Below are 17,438 nucleotides of genomic sequence, written 5' to 3'. Positions count from 1 at the left end.
GCTGGAGAAGCTGGACTGGTCTCCGAGAGCATCGTCTGGATCTCTGCTGTGGGCCAGCATGAGGAGAGCTGAGGCAGCAAGACTCCTGGGGGGGGTTGGTCACAGGTATGAGCAAAGCCCTAACATTGTACCTCTCCAAGACCTTTCTAAAAACAGTGGCTGCTCAAGTGTCGCATCAGGAGAGCCATTTAAGGCTGTGGTCCCATAGCCAGCCTTCTCACTGCCTCTGGGCAGCTCAGGTTCAGTCATCTGGGAGTACCCAGGGGACGTGTTGTTCAAAATCAAACACTAAACATTTTTGGTTAAGGAATGTTTTCACAGCGTCATAAGAACAGCTTTGGTGGCTTGCCGGATGGATGGATGGATGAAGCATCTTCTCATGACATTTGAGTTTGCCCTGGCCTGATGAGAATAATGTTCTCCTTTTAAGTACTAAGTGTCTATTTAACAGGAATGATGAACATTTTAGATTCAGTGTGGAAAAAGTATTCTGACCATGGTATTTCCATATCAAGACCACTTGGAGGTTTTGTAGAAATACAGAGCTTGCCTTGCGTCATTGTACACATACCCTTGGATTTCATTAACTTCAAGTTAAGACCTTGCAGTTGGCAGCATCATGCTCATAATTCAAAAACAATTTGCTTGTTGGAATTATTTCTCTCCAGGAGGTACATTTTGCTTGTTCCAAATGAGAAGAGCACTTTAGACCATGTCAGATTATCAGAATTAATAAAACAGAAGCAATCAGAATCATGAATCGTATGCAAACTGTTAGAACTTTACTTAAAGTAATTAGAATATGAAAGCTATCAGACAACATTGGAGCACAGATTCCCCCCCCACCAAGAAAGCATAGATCATTCTTTTTAACAATGCAAAACCATACATCTCTGTTAAATACATAAACAGCACTCAATTTTAATGCAACAGATACTTTTATACTTTTGACCTTAGCAGTCGTTTAAAAATGTACAAAGTTTTTACCATCATTGGTTTCTTTAGAGTTTAAAGAAAACCCACGTTTAAAGCAGAACAAAATGGTCACCAAAAAACCAAACCGGTAGCTTTAGCACATGTACAAACTACAGAAAGCAATGTTTATTTTGAGAGAAATCAACTGGAATTCTACAAGTATGACAGAAAATGATGCATGAGGTAACATTTCATTTAAGATCTAGGATCCCTGTACTGTAGTCCCAAACGGTGCTCTGGCTTGACACCTACAGTCCTTGCAAAATTGACTTGTTTAAGTAGTCGAGGATGGCTATTAGGCACACTGCTTTGCATAAAGACAGCTTTATCCTGAAGGAAAGAATCTGAATATGATACTGAAAAATATTCTGAAAGAAATGAAAACCAAGCGATACCTCTCAGGTGAAATACGCCTTTGCCTAGTCCTCAGGTTTACCTTCAAATTACAGAAATGAACTGAAAAAATGGTGCTTTTTCTCTACAGAAAGGTGTTAGAGAATTGACCTTAATCCCAATGCAACTGCAGCAGGCCCTAAAGGGTGGCCAGCTACTGCTCTTGACTCTTTCAGTGTCGGAAACCTGCTGAGAACAGAACAAGCCGTCCTGCAGAACGCTCCATGGTCTGAGGGTCAGGTGGGGAAAAGACAAGGCCCCCAAGCATCCTTTCCCCTCTTTCCCAAGCAAGAGTCTTCAGACTTTGTGCTGCCCATTTTTTAGGATGCTGCTTCCAGACACTACTCCCCACTCCCGATTTTTAAAAGTATTTCCATGAAACTAAAAACAAGTCAATTTTAGAGAACCTAAAGGCACATTTAAAACACGCAAATATGAATTCAGTTTTTTTAGGCATTTCTGTGGTGGTGTTCCCTGTAGTATCCAAGCATCTTTCACCAGCATTAGTAAATTTTATCCTTATAGCACCTCTCTGAGATTGGAGAACCTGCTAGTCTTGTAATACTACTCTACAAACGGCGCAGTCTGACCGCACATGATGTGGTCAAAGTTGTCTTGAACCTTGTTCAGAAACTGCATCTCCTTTGAGAGACTTTCTGGGGGTTACCTCTACACAATTTGGTTCTCCTCCACAATGATTTCCTGCTGTGAAGACAAAATAGCCCTCGTCTTCTGCTCTGCCCTTTAGGTTTTGCTCAACCTTTGTAGCTTCTGTCTAGAGTCACTTTGTGGCTGGCCCTGCTCAAGTACGCAAAGATGGAGGGAGCAGGACATGTGGGTGTTCTCATGGCGAAGTTTGCTGTCTTTTGTGCTCCTAGCACTATAAAGTTTGGTACTCCCTAGTCACCAGTATCTAGTAATGCTGCCCGATAACCTTTAAAGGTCAGCAAACCTTTCACTAAACATGATAAATGGCTACAGCTCACTCTGGCCACCAGTGTGGTCCTTGCAGGGTAACGCAGTGTGGGGTGCTCGCGAAAGACACTTCAACTCATTCATTTGTGCCCAGCACTCCCTCTGGCTCCACATACACACAGTCGCTCCTCCACACCCCCTCGCTCGCGTGTGCTCCTCCAGAGCATGCCCCGAAGCTTTCTGGCTGACACAGATGAAGCAAGACTTTCTCCAAGCTTGGGACCGCTGCTGGGCTGGGCTGCCCGCGCACCACGAAACACATTCACCCGCGCCACCTCGCAGAGTCGGGTCCTCAGTCTCCAAGTTTGGATTTCTGTGGCCTGTGGCAGTAACGTGCTCCGACAGTGCCGCAGAACAAATCATACAAGCTGCACGGGGGGGCTCTGATACTCCCAACCTCGAGTCCACCAGCAACAGGCAACATCTATTTTTTTCCTCGTCTTCCGAACAGCCAGCCCCGGGGAGGATCCCTGCCGCCAGCTCACACCCAACGGTGGAGTGACAAGCCATCGAACCACATCTTGCTAAAGGAGCTCCGAGGTTCCGGCCTCAAGCCACCCTCCCTCTCAGCAGACGAGCTGGGGGGGGGTCCTCCAGCCATCCCAGTGCCTCTCACCACAAACCCTCCCCTGGCTCCTGGCTTCCAGAAACAAAAGGGGAGGCAGCAACACCGAAAGCTGAGCTAAAATAACGGAGCAGTGAGAACAACGTTCTGAAAAATCATAAACCTGACGGGAGCTAAGCCTGATTGATTGCCTTGATGACGGTGGTGGGGGTTTCTGCCCAGTATAAACACGCAGGCTGAATTTCACATCTTGTGCATTTGCGTTTTAAAAATATACAGGATATCGCAGGCAGATTTTTATTAAGCCTAAACTAAGTGAAGTGCACTTTGAAATACGTTATTTAAAGATTGATTAGATTTATTTTAAAAAGCTTGCTGATGGCAGTAAGTAAGGATGTGCCATCCACAAAAACGCATACGCACCTTCAACGTCTTTGGAGGTTTTGCCTTCACAATTTTGTGGCGCTTGAAAACTCTGCGGCTGAAATCAGTTGAGCTAAGTAAACTTATTGCTGGTAGCCTTTCAATTATTTAACTATCACTTAGGAAGAATTTTTTGTTTATCATAACAAGACACAAAACCAGAGTTACATTAGTGCTGCTTTGGAGAGCAAACTACAAAGTTGAGCAGTGGATGTTAGTTCCAGGCCCTGCTGTTTTCTGCTTGTGTACATACACTTTACTTTCCACCCAGGCAGAATCTCATTAAAAGTTAACACAATTAAAATGATTTATTTTTAAGTTCTGCACTTTTTTCCTTGCTTTTCTGTTGTGTTTTTGCTGAATTATGGATCAAGCTGTTGTTCCAATTTTAAAATTCATCCTTTCCTAAGAGGGGATTTATATGCTCTCATTTGTAGATAGGCCAAGCTGTTTTATTACAAAAATGTAAGTATTTACTTTGCATTACCTTGATTACAAAGAGCAGGTTTTTTTGTTTTGTTTTGCTTTGTTTTTTTTTTGTGCTGAATGATGAGCATGAAGAGAGACGGGAGGAAGCAGGCAGCAGATGCAATTGCTTGCTGGTTTCAGGCAGTTTTGCTTAGAGAGTTAATTGGAAAAGTGCAGCACAGTACTCAAATATTTCATCTGCAGATACAATAGCTTATTTTTGCTTTGCCCTCCTTGTGGGCTCCCAGAGGGTGGGAGGTGCTTTACAGCTGGCTCTGCAATATGAAAATTTCGTCATCAGCAAAAGAATCTCTGCAGCCCAGATTTTTGCTCTCATGAGCCCTAGTAGGCACTGTCTCTCAACTCTGAACCAAAAGCCTAAAAAAGTCAAGTCCCTTAAGATGAAGGGACCTCTTTAGGTCCCTGACTGAATCAGAGAACAATTTATGTCAGAAGGGGACCGCAGGCCATCGTCTTATCTATCTCCCACCCCGGCTCAAAGCAGGGTGACCTTAGACATTGTATCAGGCTGCTCATGCCCAGCTGAATTTTAAACTTAATTGATTGTCCCTGCTAAGGGGGCTCTCCAACTCATTAAGTTACCCATTTAGTTGTGAAATATACGAAGTCTTGTGTTTCCCAGGGCTTCAAACTATTCTGCGCCGCTCTGGGGATGCGGTGCTAACTTTGCTGGAAAAGTTTGGGTTGCGGCCTTATGGATCATTAGAAACTCACCAAGTGGCTGAGTTAAGTAGTGAACTTCAATTAATTCTTTTAATTCTCGATTTTAAATAAAGACACCCCCTCATTCCTTCTACTTCTGGACTCTCCTTTTCAGCTTAGCAAATGAAAATTGAAAAAACAGTCTGTCAAAGAAGAGTTTTGTTGTAAGCTACTGTTTAATCATGGCATTACTTGACATTCAGTCAACATGACGATTGCGGTTTCCTTCTCAAACTGCCAACAGACAAAATAAGCCTAGCAGGAGCCTTCAGAAGAAAATAAGGAAACGCCTGAAGAACATGACAGAAAATAACGATGAGATAAAACTAGTAAATTGATTTGAGCAGTGACAAGGCTTGGTAGTACTAAGGAAAACTTCCTCCTCAGGGCTGCAAAGACAAGAGCACCTAAAAATCTACCAAAATTCCCCTGTTTTACTGAAATAGAGTGGGTATCTTGATTATGAAATGCTGAGGCTGAAGCCTCACGCTCTAACTGTACAATTAATTTGCACAAGCTTGCAGCCAAAACGCCCTTCTGTGTGAGTACGCGCTCCTAGCTGGGCTTAAGGCTCGGTCTCTCTGCCCCTCTCCTATTTTGTCTTTGGCCTTTTTCTTCAGAAGGTGCCAATTACTGAGGGGTCTGGCGGTGGTGTTGCTGAGGAGCACATCTACCCACCGACAACAGAACTTGGCTCTCTGAAGCAAACCCAGGCGAGGTGTCGCAGCCGGAGCCCAGAGCCAGGGCTCCCCCGCTCCCTCCCGCAGTGCTGCTGCCGGTCGGCACCCACGCTCGGACCCGGTTTGCTGCTAAGCTGATAATTCTGCCTCGTTTCATGATGCTGTCGGGCTGCGATTGAATACAGCGTGTTGCAGGGCGTGGAAGGAATCTGGAGCTCCTCTTCCCACCGGGGCTCTGCCACGAGCCCCCACAGCCTCCCCGGGAGCTTGTGCCCCTCAAAAAATACGGTATTCTGCACTTGAATTTGAGTAAAAAAGCAAACGTGAACAAGGGAAGGGAATCCTAACGTTTTATGGTTAAGTTGGTCTTTGGGAAATGCCAATTGGATACCAAAATTTTGATAATTTTCTTTTTTATTGAGGTAATGTTACGTGACATTTCCCCAAGGCAGCCCTGCCAGTTACTCAGAAACAGCCAGCTTTGTACTGCCTCCTCTACGCACCTTCCAAAACCTGCATGCTGGTTCATTTCTGCTTGAATACTCTTCTAAAACGTTTCATGCTCCTCCCTCGGACACTTAAGAGCGGTGTCTAGCGGACGCCTTGCTCCTCACCCTCCAGCCCCTCTCTGGGGCAGCCGAAAGGGAAACAGCGGCAGCCGCCGCTCTGCTGTTTTCTGCTCCGTTTCGCTCATCTCCAGGCCCTGCTGCTGTCTTTAGGCTGGATATGCAACACCCACAAGCTTTTCAACATTTCCCCTTTCTCCCTCATCCCACCTTACTGATCTAAATCATGCTTTAGCTTACTGGTATAAGGTCTGCTCAAATGGCGTTTTATTTACTCTTTCATGTAGCTTTAAATCGCAATTTTTTAAAAATGGCTTATTACTAGTCCCACATTAGGGTCATGTTTAGGCTTAAATCCTCGTTCCAATGAACTATGCTCGTGCCAAAATAAAAATGTCCGCAAAACGCTCTCATACACATACACCTGTGCGTGGCTTTCCAACACACTAATGGCTACTCCAACCACGCCCAGGTAACACCCAGCGCCACTCGACCCTGTGCCGATCACGCCGCAACCACAAAATCTCAGCGAGAGACAGAGCCGACCCTGCCACCTTGCCATCCCCTGCACCGTCCTGCGCGTTGCCGAGGATGCCGGCGGCGGGATGCGGGCCGGGATGCGGGAGCCGCAAGGATGCCCCGTCCCCGTTGCCACCTTGCAGCCCCACGCACAGCTATGCCTGGCGACTCTGGGCACCCGGGGCCTGAAAGCATCCTTTCTCCCTTCTTTTTAAGCGCGAGGCGCCATCCCACAAAAGAAGGCGCCCTCGCCTTCAAAAGGTTTCTGTTCGCATGTCGTGGCCTGCCCTGAATCGGCTGCATTCATCAGCTCGCCCTCCGTCTCGGGCTGCTCCCTCTCTGGCTGCAGATTCGGCAAAAAGCCGAGCAAGGGCCAGATATAAATCTCTCCCCCCTCAAAGGAAATATTTAGCAGCAAAATGAGCGTAAAACAAAAGACTTCTCTGTTACTCACCCAGTCCTCTCCGCTCGGGGTGGCTCTATCTAAGAAGGGGGCAGCCCAGCGCTCCTGCCTGGCCCGGCTGTGCCGGGGGGGGGACGGGGAGCGGGGACGCCCCACGCCTGGGAACCCGCTGCTGCGCCCGAATGGCATCAAGCACTGGCTGGGAAACATGGAGCCTTTTCCACCAGGTCCACTGCTTGCTAAGCGTGAGAGGGCTGCTTAGGGCAAAAAAAACCCACCCCCAATGTTTCCTGGGAATTCTGCAAAAGGAAAACTCAAGATGTTAACGCAATTTTACGTACAATTAAAAACCGAGGAACATTAATCCACAGCTTATTGGTGTTCTGCTCTTATTTCCCACCATGTGAGCTGTTCTGAAATTTAAGATGTAGGATGCAGATCTCTTTTTATTGTAACTCTTGATGGTATAATTCAGTAATTCTCAAGGAAGTCTGGAAAGCCTCCACGTGGATTCATTGAGTTGACTGTGCTCCGGTTCTCCTAACTGGAAACCAAACAGGTTTCTCTTGGAAAATACCTCTCACAGAGACAGGCAGTGATTTCCTAAGCAATTAACACAAGAGGAGACGGCTAAGCCGTTTTACCAGAAGTCAGGAAAGTCCTTTTGGGAAGGAAGAGGTGCTGCACGGTGTGCGCGCACCAGCGTCTGCCTGACAGAGACACTGGGACCAGTAACGCTCTGACTGGGGCTCCAGCCAAGGAGGAGGGCTGCCTGCTCCCAACCCGTAGCCCACCAGGCTGGCTGCCTCGCCAGCCCAGCTCAACTTGCCACCCACGGGGAGCGGGAGCAGGGAGGTTTTGGAATGAGAGGCTGTGGGAGACATGGAGCTCCTTGAGCACGCATCTCCCGGCTCCGCACCCTGACGCGAGGGGCTGGTTTGGAACCCCTCCTTCCAGAAATGTCAGCGTGTTTTTGTTCATCCAGCAGAGCAATGTTAAGAAATGCGTTGCCCACAAGAATTGGGAAGAGACGCAATGCGTGCTGCCCTTAGGTGACTGCGCCAGTTCTTGCCCAAATCCCACCACTCCCGCCCTCATTTGGTACCTTGCCAAGTAAAGGACTATTAAGTCTTACCCACACAACTGAAAATTTATGTTTTGCAACACCCTTAGTTTAATTCTGTATGATCAATAATTCAGTTCTCATAATTATTCATCTTCTGTCTAAAGCAAAAAGTTTCCGTGTTTCACTTAATTCGCTTTCAAATTTATACTTTTTGGTGCAACTATTACCTCAAAACCTACATCAGCAATACTCAAAATTCTTAAAAAAAAAAAAAAAAGCCATTAGAATTTTAGTCGTGTATCAAAAGAAATATTACACAAAAATATTTTCTTGCTTTATCTCTACAGTTCCTGAAAAACTGTGTCTTGTGGACTTGGATATAAATGTACTGGAGAAACCAAAACTACGTGAACGGAAAAGACCTCAAATGGCCACCATCATCTGTAACAGTCTATATATGTGTTATATACATGTGACTGTTTGAGAGCCTGTATTCATGAATATGTACAGTCTACATACTGCACAAAGTTCATTTGTTTGAGGTTTGGGTTTTTTTAAACTTTTTTTTTTTAAAACTACTGTCAGAAACAAGGAGAAAAACCTTGTGGTGGCACAGAAAGCGTGTGGTTAATGGATTTAGTCTCACCCTCCCAGTGCCACTGCTCATTAGCCATGAACTCATTTTGCACATCTGGTGTCCAACACAATAATTTCTACGCTTTTTCTTATTGCATTTGTACAGGTAACAAATTGGTACAAATGTTTACAAGAAAATGTAAAGTTCATTGATACAATGCCTTTCCTGATGGCCATAACTGGTTACTAGCCAACTCTGTAGTTATTTAGAGAAATTTTTAGCTGAACTTGGAAAAATAGGAGATGTATTGTAGCTTAAAATAAATGTACATAATATACAATATATATATTTATACACGTGTATGTCTACATACACATATATTGATATAACATTTAAAGTAATGTTTAGTTTTGATCAGTTCTCTGAGTGCTGGGACTACCTGGCAAATAAATCTAGAAATGGAATCTGTCCACAATTAAATAATCATCTCCACAACTTAGAAAAATATACTTTTACTAAATAAGGTTTAAATTAACTGATCTACGGATATAGCACGGAGGAAAACCGTTTCCAGACTCCGTCACGATTAAATCTGAAAGAACCCAAGCTACGACAAACCGGTAACGAATGCTGCCCCGCAGCCAAGCGCAGAAGAGCACAGAAATACAAAGCTGCTGCTGCTGCAGCCCTCACGGGCGGCACCCAAACCCTCTCCGGTTCGGTCACCTCTTACATAGGCTGAGTTTGAATCTGATACACGTCACCCACCCGACCTCACGCTCTGTCATTTACGGCCCACCCCAGCCACGCAGCGCCTGCCGCCTTCGCGAAGCACGGCCCGCGCTGACTGATGCGAGCAGCTCCTCACCGCCACGCCACTCCTGCCTTGAGAGCTAACACACGATCACGGTCCCTAATTAGCGACTGGGAGGACCATCAGTACTTGAGCTTCACCATATGGATTTTGATCTACTGCATAGGTAAATATAGTATAGCGAAACATACATATATGTATGTGTGTGTGTGTGTGTATAAATATATTTATATATCCATACACACACACACGTGTGCGTGCGAGTATGTGTACGTCTCTATATAAAAAATTTCATGGAGCTACGTGTAGTAATGCGATATACCATGGTATCCTGCATACCTTATCTGATTTCTTTTTTTAAAATATATAGGCACCAGAAATAAGTATATAGAGCAACCTTCAAAAATTAAAGTCAAATCAGTGGACAAGAACTTTGGTAAAGCTTGTCAATATTTATTTTTTTTTAAATTCAAATACAGTCAAAGTCTATCAGTTGCCATCACCCTCTTCACAAGAGGAAAGTGCATGTTTGTTTTTTTTTCTAAAGAAAATTATAGGTAAGGTGGGGTTTAACGAGTCAAGAAAACTCTGAATTGAGTGTTAACATTTTTCAAAAGATTACTATCTTTCTGATGGAATGAAAGCTACATAGAGTTCTTGTCCCGTGTGTATTTTTTTTATCGTATGCATATATATATAGAGATATATATATGTATGTCTCTCTTTATGTACCTGTGTGTGTATATAGACATCCACACACTTTTAACATGAGAGAGGAACCTGTTTTTCTCCACTTTGCATGCGGAGACTTACACGTTCCTCCCTGTCTTGTACCCTGTGCAGTATAAGCTCTAGTGATGAGGCCAAACAAAAAGATATAGTTCACCATAGTATATTAGTTTATGTAGCAAAGTCATATTCAAGCAAGTAAAATAAAGCTCTGTATTCCAAACTTCTTTTCCTTTACATTTCTCATAAAGAAAAGGAAGGAAAAGGAAAGAGGGAAGGGAGTGGGATTATGGCAGTAGCATTGAGCCAGTGGCACGCCTGTGTGTGCGTGTGCGGGGGCGCACACACACACACACGCGCGCACACACACACAAGTGCACAGAGAGCAGGGCTTTGGTTGACAAATGCAGATTGTCCAGAGAAGGTGGATGCATAAGTAAGGAAGACTCTACAGTGATGCAATTGTATCTTTTGTGTTTGCATGGAGTGAGAAAACAAATTCAATTGGGGGAAAAAAAAAAAGAAAAAAGAAGCAAAGACCTCTTTTTAGGTCCCTCATCAGTGAGAGCATACTCAGTATGCTAGAGAATTTATCTGAAACCTTTTAAATCAAGGCCTCTTTATTACAAAAATAAAAACGAACAAACAAAAAAGTATGAGAGACGACAAGATGCTGAAGTGTCACTCCAATCGTCCCTGCAGAGAACAATTGCATCCCATTTATTATTCATTCTCTTCTCTCATTTCTACGATGTCTGTCATTTCCTCTGTGTGAGGCATGTCGGTCATTGCAGAGTCTTCACCTTCTGTAGCTGCTTCGTTCTCGTTCCGCTTCTTTTTCTAGATCGAAACAAGCATTCAGAAACCTATCAGGAAGCTGTGCATGAACACAGTCCTAAAACCTTTGGGCACTGGAAGAAGTGAGGTGCAAATAATGAGGTGGGTTTTTTTAGTATGTTATTAAGACATAGAATATTTGTGTCATATTCATGGCTCATCACTAATAAGATGCCTTAACTTAGAAGGTTTCCATAACTTTCCTGGGGCTCAGCTTTCTCCTTTCTAACATAAATGCAACAATAGAGGCATTTCTTATGCTAGGTAACATCCAAAACAGGGTTCAGCATGACTAGAGGGAAGAGAGCATCTGGAACCTTTTACATCACAGACTTTTTATTAAAAAAAGGTCAACAGAAAAGCAAAGAAAATATGAGAGAAGATAAGCTGCTCTAGGGGGAGAGAGAGAGAGGTGGCAATCCAGTTTCTCAAACGTCAAACTTCAGGAATTTTACAAGATGTGAGCGTTCTGGCTTTTCTTGGTAATGCTGATCCACTGTGATCCCCCACCCCACCAGGGCCAAGTAACATTAGAGTATTTTTGGCTAGCAGGAGCAGGAGGGCATTCAAGAGTCCTATGATTCATCCAGGATGTCCTGGATTAGTAAAGCTAAGAAGCATTCAGCCCCACTACAAAACAAGTAGAAGCATCTGTTCCTTATTATCCATTTCTCAGCAGGCTGACTAGTTTTACAGAAAACCCTTGTACAGCTGACAAAAAGTCCCCCACAGGTATTATTGATTCAGCTGAGTTGGGCATATCAGAGTTTCAACACTGCAAAGGTGTCTACACAATGTTTGATTTGCAGCTCTCAAACGCTGCTCTTTTATTACCACTGTAGATGAAAACAAGTTGGTGTATACAGCTACCGGTTGGCTCTGCCATCGTCACATTGGTTGTTGAGAGGATGCCGTCAGCTACACACTAATTCCGGTAAGGGAATAAATTATGTTGGCACAGTTATTACTACTACTACCTGCACTCATCACTGCAGAAAATTAAGTACCATGTCCCTGGCCAGAAATGCTCTATGAGCTACTACTGTAACAAACAAGCAATGAGAAAGTTTGTCCAAACAGATACATGTTGTGAAACCACAGGCCAAGAAAAGCCATTTCAGAGCCTACAGGTTTCACTCATCGGTGCTCAAGAAAAACATGACAGACTAATTGTGACTGAGATCAAGGTCAACCTTGTACATTTTGGTCTGTTGCTGTAGCCTGTGCTGTTAACACATATCAAAACTGGTTTTAGTTGGTTCCAACACAAGGCTTTTAGATATTCCATCTTCCATACCTTTTTGCTAAAAACAGAAGTGGTAGGCATCTTCACTTGGCCTTTAGTAAGAAATATAATTGTAAAAAAAGAAGCAAATGCATAGATTATATTTTCTGCTCCCATCCACAGAGTCCTTCTGCACCATGGAACGATGCACACACCACGCTGTTTCTGCTTGGAGTTGGGCCTGCTGCCCTACACAGAAACTTGAACTTGTAACTGGAAGGGCACCACACACGGGTACTGCGATGCACCCAGTCACCAAGCCAATATTTATCCTACGTTTGACTTCAGTTAGTGAAATATTCTTTGAAATCCTGCTACTACTCCGTACATGCAGGATTGTAGTGTGTGAAATGTGTACAAGCATGTCTATGAGAAATCATTGCCTGTTTAAGTACGTTACGTTTGTAAGCTCTTATCCTCTACAGCTGCAGAAGTATGTCTTGTTTTAAGCCACTTCTTCATATGGCAAAAAAATAAGCAGCTGTACTTTTTGTCCATTTCCAGCAGAGCTGGTTTTATAAAGAAATAAAAGTATACATATACATATACATGTATTACTCATCCAAGCTTATTACCTGTATATATACATATACATACATATGTATATATATACATACAGGTAATAAGCTCGGATGGGTAATTCCTATGTCTACGTAAAGAAGCTATGTTGTACTGTAGTAGCAGATCTACAGTGCAAAACAGGTGGTGGTAAGGAGATGAGATCCATGTTTTGAGTCCCACGGCCTGAATGCCTGCTAGCAGTTGGAGGGCACCTTTTGGTTTTATTTCAACCCAGAGAATTCCCCAGTTGCACACTCTCGAGACTGCATGGGGAAGCAAACCAAATTCAGTAAGTGGGGATGCTGGGGAGTTGCATTTCAAAAGTATACTCTCCATCTGAACTAAAATCTGCTTTCACCAGATCCCGCAGAGCCTAATGCTTACCTGTTTCCGATAGACGTAGCAGGCTGCTATTGCAACCATGGTGGACTCTCCTACAAAACCAGCTAGAAGGGATCCTACTCCAAGAGTGGCTCCATGAACTCTGTGGGCAGCATAAAAAGAAAGCAGTCATGGTTGTGTGAGAAAGCATGGTTCATAATTGTATTTTCACTGGCATATAGAATCAATCTGTTGTTAGAAATATTTCCTTCAAAGGCATAATGCACTGGCAAAGGGAATAGCTGGCATTGTAAAGGACTTTTCTTGTTTCTTAATGGCTCCACTGTTTAGTAAAAGAAACACATTCTGAATCAAATTATGGACTAAGAATGTAAAGTCTTGTACAGAGCGTTGTAGAATTATTTAACTTAGAAACAAGATAGTCTTCCATTAGCTTTCTTAACAGTGCATTTAATAAATTAAATAAATTACCCTTAGGGCACATTTTTGCCTCTGGCATTTGCATATTTTTTCAAAAGGGTCATCATTATCATGCTTGCCTAGAGCAAAGTCACACTTGTAAATTTGTACATGTTTCCTTTCCAGATATTGACACTATTTAGGCTTTACACTACAGTTAGTATTGGGGGAAAATGTTCTGAGATATGCAAATTCAGTTATCAAGTGACAGGAAACAGGAATGAAGAGGAAAGCAAACCCATCGGCTCTGTGGAGAGGAGAATGGTTTACCCCAAGTAAGGCAGCACAATGAGACTAGCGATGAGGACGATAATCCGCAGCACTGAGCTGGGTGCCAACACAAATGTCTTCTTTAGAGTCATCAGCCAACCGGTCAAGTGCGCTCTGACAGTCACTGTTCATAAACAGGGGAAGGGGAGGGGATGGGAAGAAAGGGAGGCAAGAGTAGTAAAAACAGCATCAGTCATTTTTCCTGCAGAGAGCACTGTTCAGAAACAACCATGGTGAAACTTGTTTCTGGTAACTTTGCATACTGAGAAACCCTACTAGAAACAAAGCAGATCTTGTGTCCAAATTGCTTTAACATACTGATTTTTTTCTTTTTTTTTGGGGGGGAAGCCAGTTATGGACAGCAATCCTGCCTAAGAGCTGTTCTTTTACAACCAATTTATTAGACGGCCCATTCTGTTTTCTTCATTAAAAAACAATCTGTCCCCTTCCCTAAAGAGAAATCATACCAAGGAAAATTTTCTGTCTATCTGCTGTGTGGCATATGGCGTAACAGCTAGGCACAAAAAAAGGTACCTACATGTACCTATTCTTATATTTGTAGTTTACCTTTATTACAAAACTGTCTTGTCATCTAAGCAGAAAACACTACATGATGTAGCATTTGATTACGGAAGTTTGAAATTTTTTGAGGGGAAACATTTTGATTATTGCTGTCAGGCTTGTCTCTCTCTTGATTAGGGCATTAACTTTTATTCCATATTGTTTATGCTCTGATGAAACCTGAAAGTGCCACTGAGTCTGGCAGCAGAAGGGGAGACTAATGGAGGTGATGTTACTGTGGAACTGGTCCTAGATGCTATTCCAAACAGTCCATTTCAGTCTTGGCACACGTGTATTGCTACTGCCATTCATGTGTGTGTTCTTGGTCAGCTAGAGTAGACTGAATTCAAACTTTTGACAATTAGAAATCTGCCTAATGACACACTGCTCGCTGCTCTTACTGCAGTATTTGTCTTGACTACTGAGGTAAATAGTCTTGGTCTACACCAGCTTCAATAAAAACCATATTACTTATGCTAAGCATGCATTTAGCCACTCTTGTATATTCAGCCATGTCAGGCTCTATGACCATGCCTCAAGGTTAGTTTGGTTTTAAGGTTATAGATTGTTATTTTCTTATTTTTTACCTGGAACTGGAAAGAAGGAGAAGATGCGCAAAGGAACAACACACAGCTCTGCAAAAGCGAAGTCTACTCCAATTATGTCAACTAATATCTTCTCTGACACGTTTGGCGTCCAAAACATCACAAAACAGAGCTAGAAAGAATAAAATTAAGAGATGTTTAAATTTTAGAAGGGAAGCACAACAAAAGATAGAACCTCCTGGTCTAGAAGATTTGTTTACTCTACTGATGGGTATTTTTGGTATTAAATGAAGGAAGAAGATGAATACAAAGTCATAAAAATAAGTTTGCTTTTCTACAGTGTTCAGGGATCTATAGCATGCAATGATTAAAGTTTTAATCATCACTAAGACAAATGTATTTTATGATTAACTTCAATCACTTTATTTAACTGTTCTTCTATATTTCTGCCTCTTTGCACAAAGACTGAGGAAAGAAAATAACAAAACTTACATGTTAAGCAATAGTCCTGACTCAACAGTTTATGAAGCAGTCGTAAATAAAAATGACACGTATGCAAATCTAACAGAATATTTGCTGGACTTGGGTTCTACCAATTCAAATATTACGGTGACTGTGTACATCCAAGAAGCATGTCAACTTCAGAAGCAATTCTTACTCTTCAGGCTCCTCACATACCAAGACTGATGAGTATAGAAAGAACTATGGTGCCTGCAAATGGTCGTACATGAAAAGTCTAATTGCTACAAAACCATTAAGACACTTGATTTTTACAGTATTTGCTCTGTTAAGACACCCATATTCCTAAACAGATTATCAAATGTTATAGTAACTAAAGATTTGAAGTACTCCAAGACTCAGAGATCTGACCTAAATCTAAGACTAGGGGTTTAAGTGTGCCGTTGATACTTTTAGCATGTAATATGGCTGATACGAAAGCAAAGGTGTTCAGCACAGTCCTGCAGACATGGTGCCCTCAGGTCACAAATCTGCCAGGTCTTGTTATTTTAAAGAATGTGCTGTTTAGTCCACACATGAATGTAAAACTTCCATAAAAAGCCCAAACCAAATGGTACAGAGGTAGTACATGCTGTTTAATTTTTGGTCAGTCCTGAGGCAGGACTTCAGTCCAGGCTGGGGGGGCTCTTAGCAGCTGGCAGGTCCAGATTCGGTTGAAGGCACTCATCGAAGAACAGTGCTGACAGCCCCTACAGGATTTTTTCTGTAAGAAGGGGTATACGTGATATCCTTTTAAGTATAACGACTTTGTTATTAAATTTGGTTTTGTGACTAAAAAAGTGATTTGATGCTGTCTTGCGGTGTATTTCTGTCACCTATACAGAGCTTAATAAGTGGAGGAAGGTAAGAGCAGAAGACAAATAAACTGAGCATGGAGGTTTTTCTGCTTTAGCCAGCACATGTCTCTCCCTGTCAAACTACTCATACAGGGTACGAGTGAAGCAGAGGGGACAATCCAGAACAGAGAAGGTTGTGTGGTAGAGAATCCAATTATTAAAAATAACTGTACAGTGACCGAGGAAATTCTTTCATTGTTGCAGACTTCATTAGGCAGATCGCAGTGACTTTTACCACAAATGACCTGCAAGGCAGCCACACAGGGCATATTTTGTCAAACCTTTCTTCAAAGTCCAATAAACAAAATAAGATGCAAAGATGTCCACTCTTCAATTATAATTTGCTGTTTTCAGGAAAGCAAAGACCTTTACGCTGCGTGTACTGCACAATGCCACTAGCATTCTACTGAGCAGTATAGCTACTGCTGCTGCAAGATTCCATACGTTTATGCCAACAGCAGCCTGCCCACTGCAAGCAAAAGGCAAATAACAGCAGTCTTTCCTTCTTCAACAGCTGCTTGAAAGAGCACTCTAACACGGTTAGACAGACAAGCGACCAAAAGCCTTGTTTTCAGTCCTGTTCTCTTTGAAGTTAAACTTTGTTTCTGGCCTTAGTAAGAACAGACTCAATCTCCAATCAGCTCCTAGGGGAGGAAGGTCAGTTTGCAAATCAGGGGTAATGGCTTACACCCAGGTGGTATGCACTCATTCCGCCTCAGCTGTTGCAAACTGCCACGGCCCCGCTCCCCTGGATCAGCAGAGAGTCAGTGCTGATAAGCGGCTTCAAAGAGCACTTCTTACATAGCAGCTGGTGGCTGCAGACAGCAGTGACTGCTAAACTCAAGAACAAGCAGTTTGAGGAGGTGAGGTGTGGCAGCAGCAGGGCCTTCTATTTCTTTCTCAGCGTGTTTCTGTCTTTTGGTTGCAATATTGATAACTAGTTTCATTTTGCAAAGAGATTTCTCTCTGTCAATTTATGAGCAGATGATATTCTCATCGCCCACAGGGGACAAAGCTGCAGGAAATGAACGCTTTGCATCGTGCAAGCCCTCTGCAATTTAATTTCTAGAGCACCTGCAACTTGGGAAGTTTCCATATTATTGCAAAGACAAGCTCAAAATGTAGTAGAAAAAAAACAGGCCCTACTTCAGGAAAACAGTAACACCTTCCTGCCTTTGCAGATTTAGTATCTTGGCTACCGATTCTATTACAGATGAGGTATACTGAAAATAGGATGAAGTCTTAGCTTTTTTGTGATGCTGAGTGGTCTGCATGATGTTTGCGATTACCTCAGTAAAGGGTACGGGCTGATCAGAAAGGAGGCTGGAGAAAATGATAACGGATTAA

General features: G+C 43.0%; 1 protein-coding gene across 1 annotated transcript in view; it reads right to left on the bottom strand.

Annotated features, from left to right (window-relative positions):
* Positions 1 to 760: 760 nt before the first annotated feature.
* The window catches only part of ANKH (ANKH inorganic pyrophosphate transport regulator), a 109,707-nt gene continuing 93,029 nt past the window's right edge, over positions 761 to 17,438 (bottom strand). The window contains exons 9-12 of the mRNA XM_063326131.1: positions 14,779 to 14,908; positions 13,631 to 13,754; positions 12,944 to 13,043; positions 761 to 10,716 (exon numbers count right to left, since the gene is read on the bottom strand). Coding sequence (XP_063182201.1) covers positions 10,600 to 10,716; positions 12,944 to 13,043; positions 13,631 to 13,754; positions 14,779 to 14,908 — 471 coding nt within the window. The 3' untranslated portion in view covers positions 761 to 10,599. The remainder of the gene's footprint in view (positions 10,717 to 12,943; positions 13,044 to 13,630; positions 13,755 to 14,778; positions 14,909 to 17,438) is intronic.

The sequence above is a fragment of the Chroicocephalus ridibundus genome, chromosome 2 (assembly GCF_963924245.1).
Source record: "Chroicocephalus ridibundus chromosome 2, bChrRid1.1, whole genome shotgun sequence".
NCBI classification, from domain to species: Eukaryota; Metazoa; Chordata; class Aves; order Charadriiformes; family Laridae; genus Chroicocephalus; species Chroicocephalus ridibundus.
Note: the sequence above shows the minus strand (reverse complement) of the source record. Positions and strands in the feature narration are given on the sequence as shown.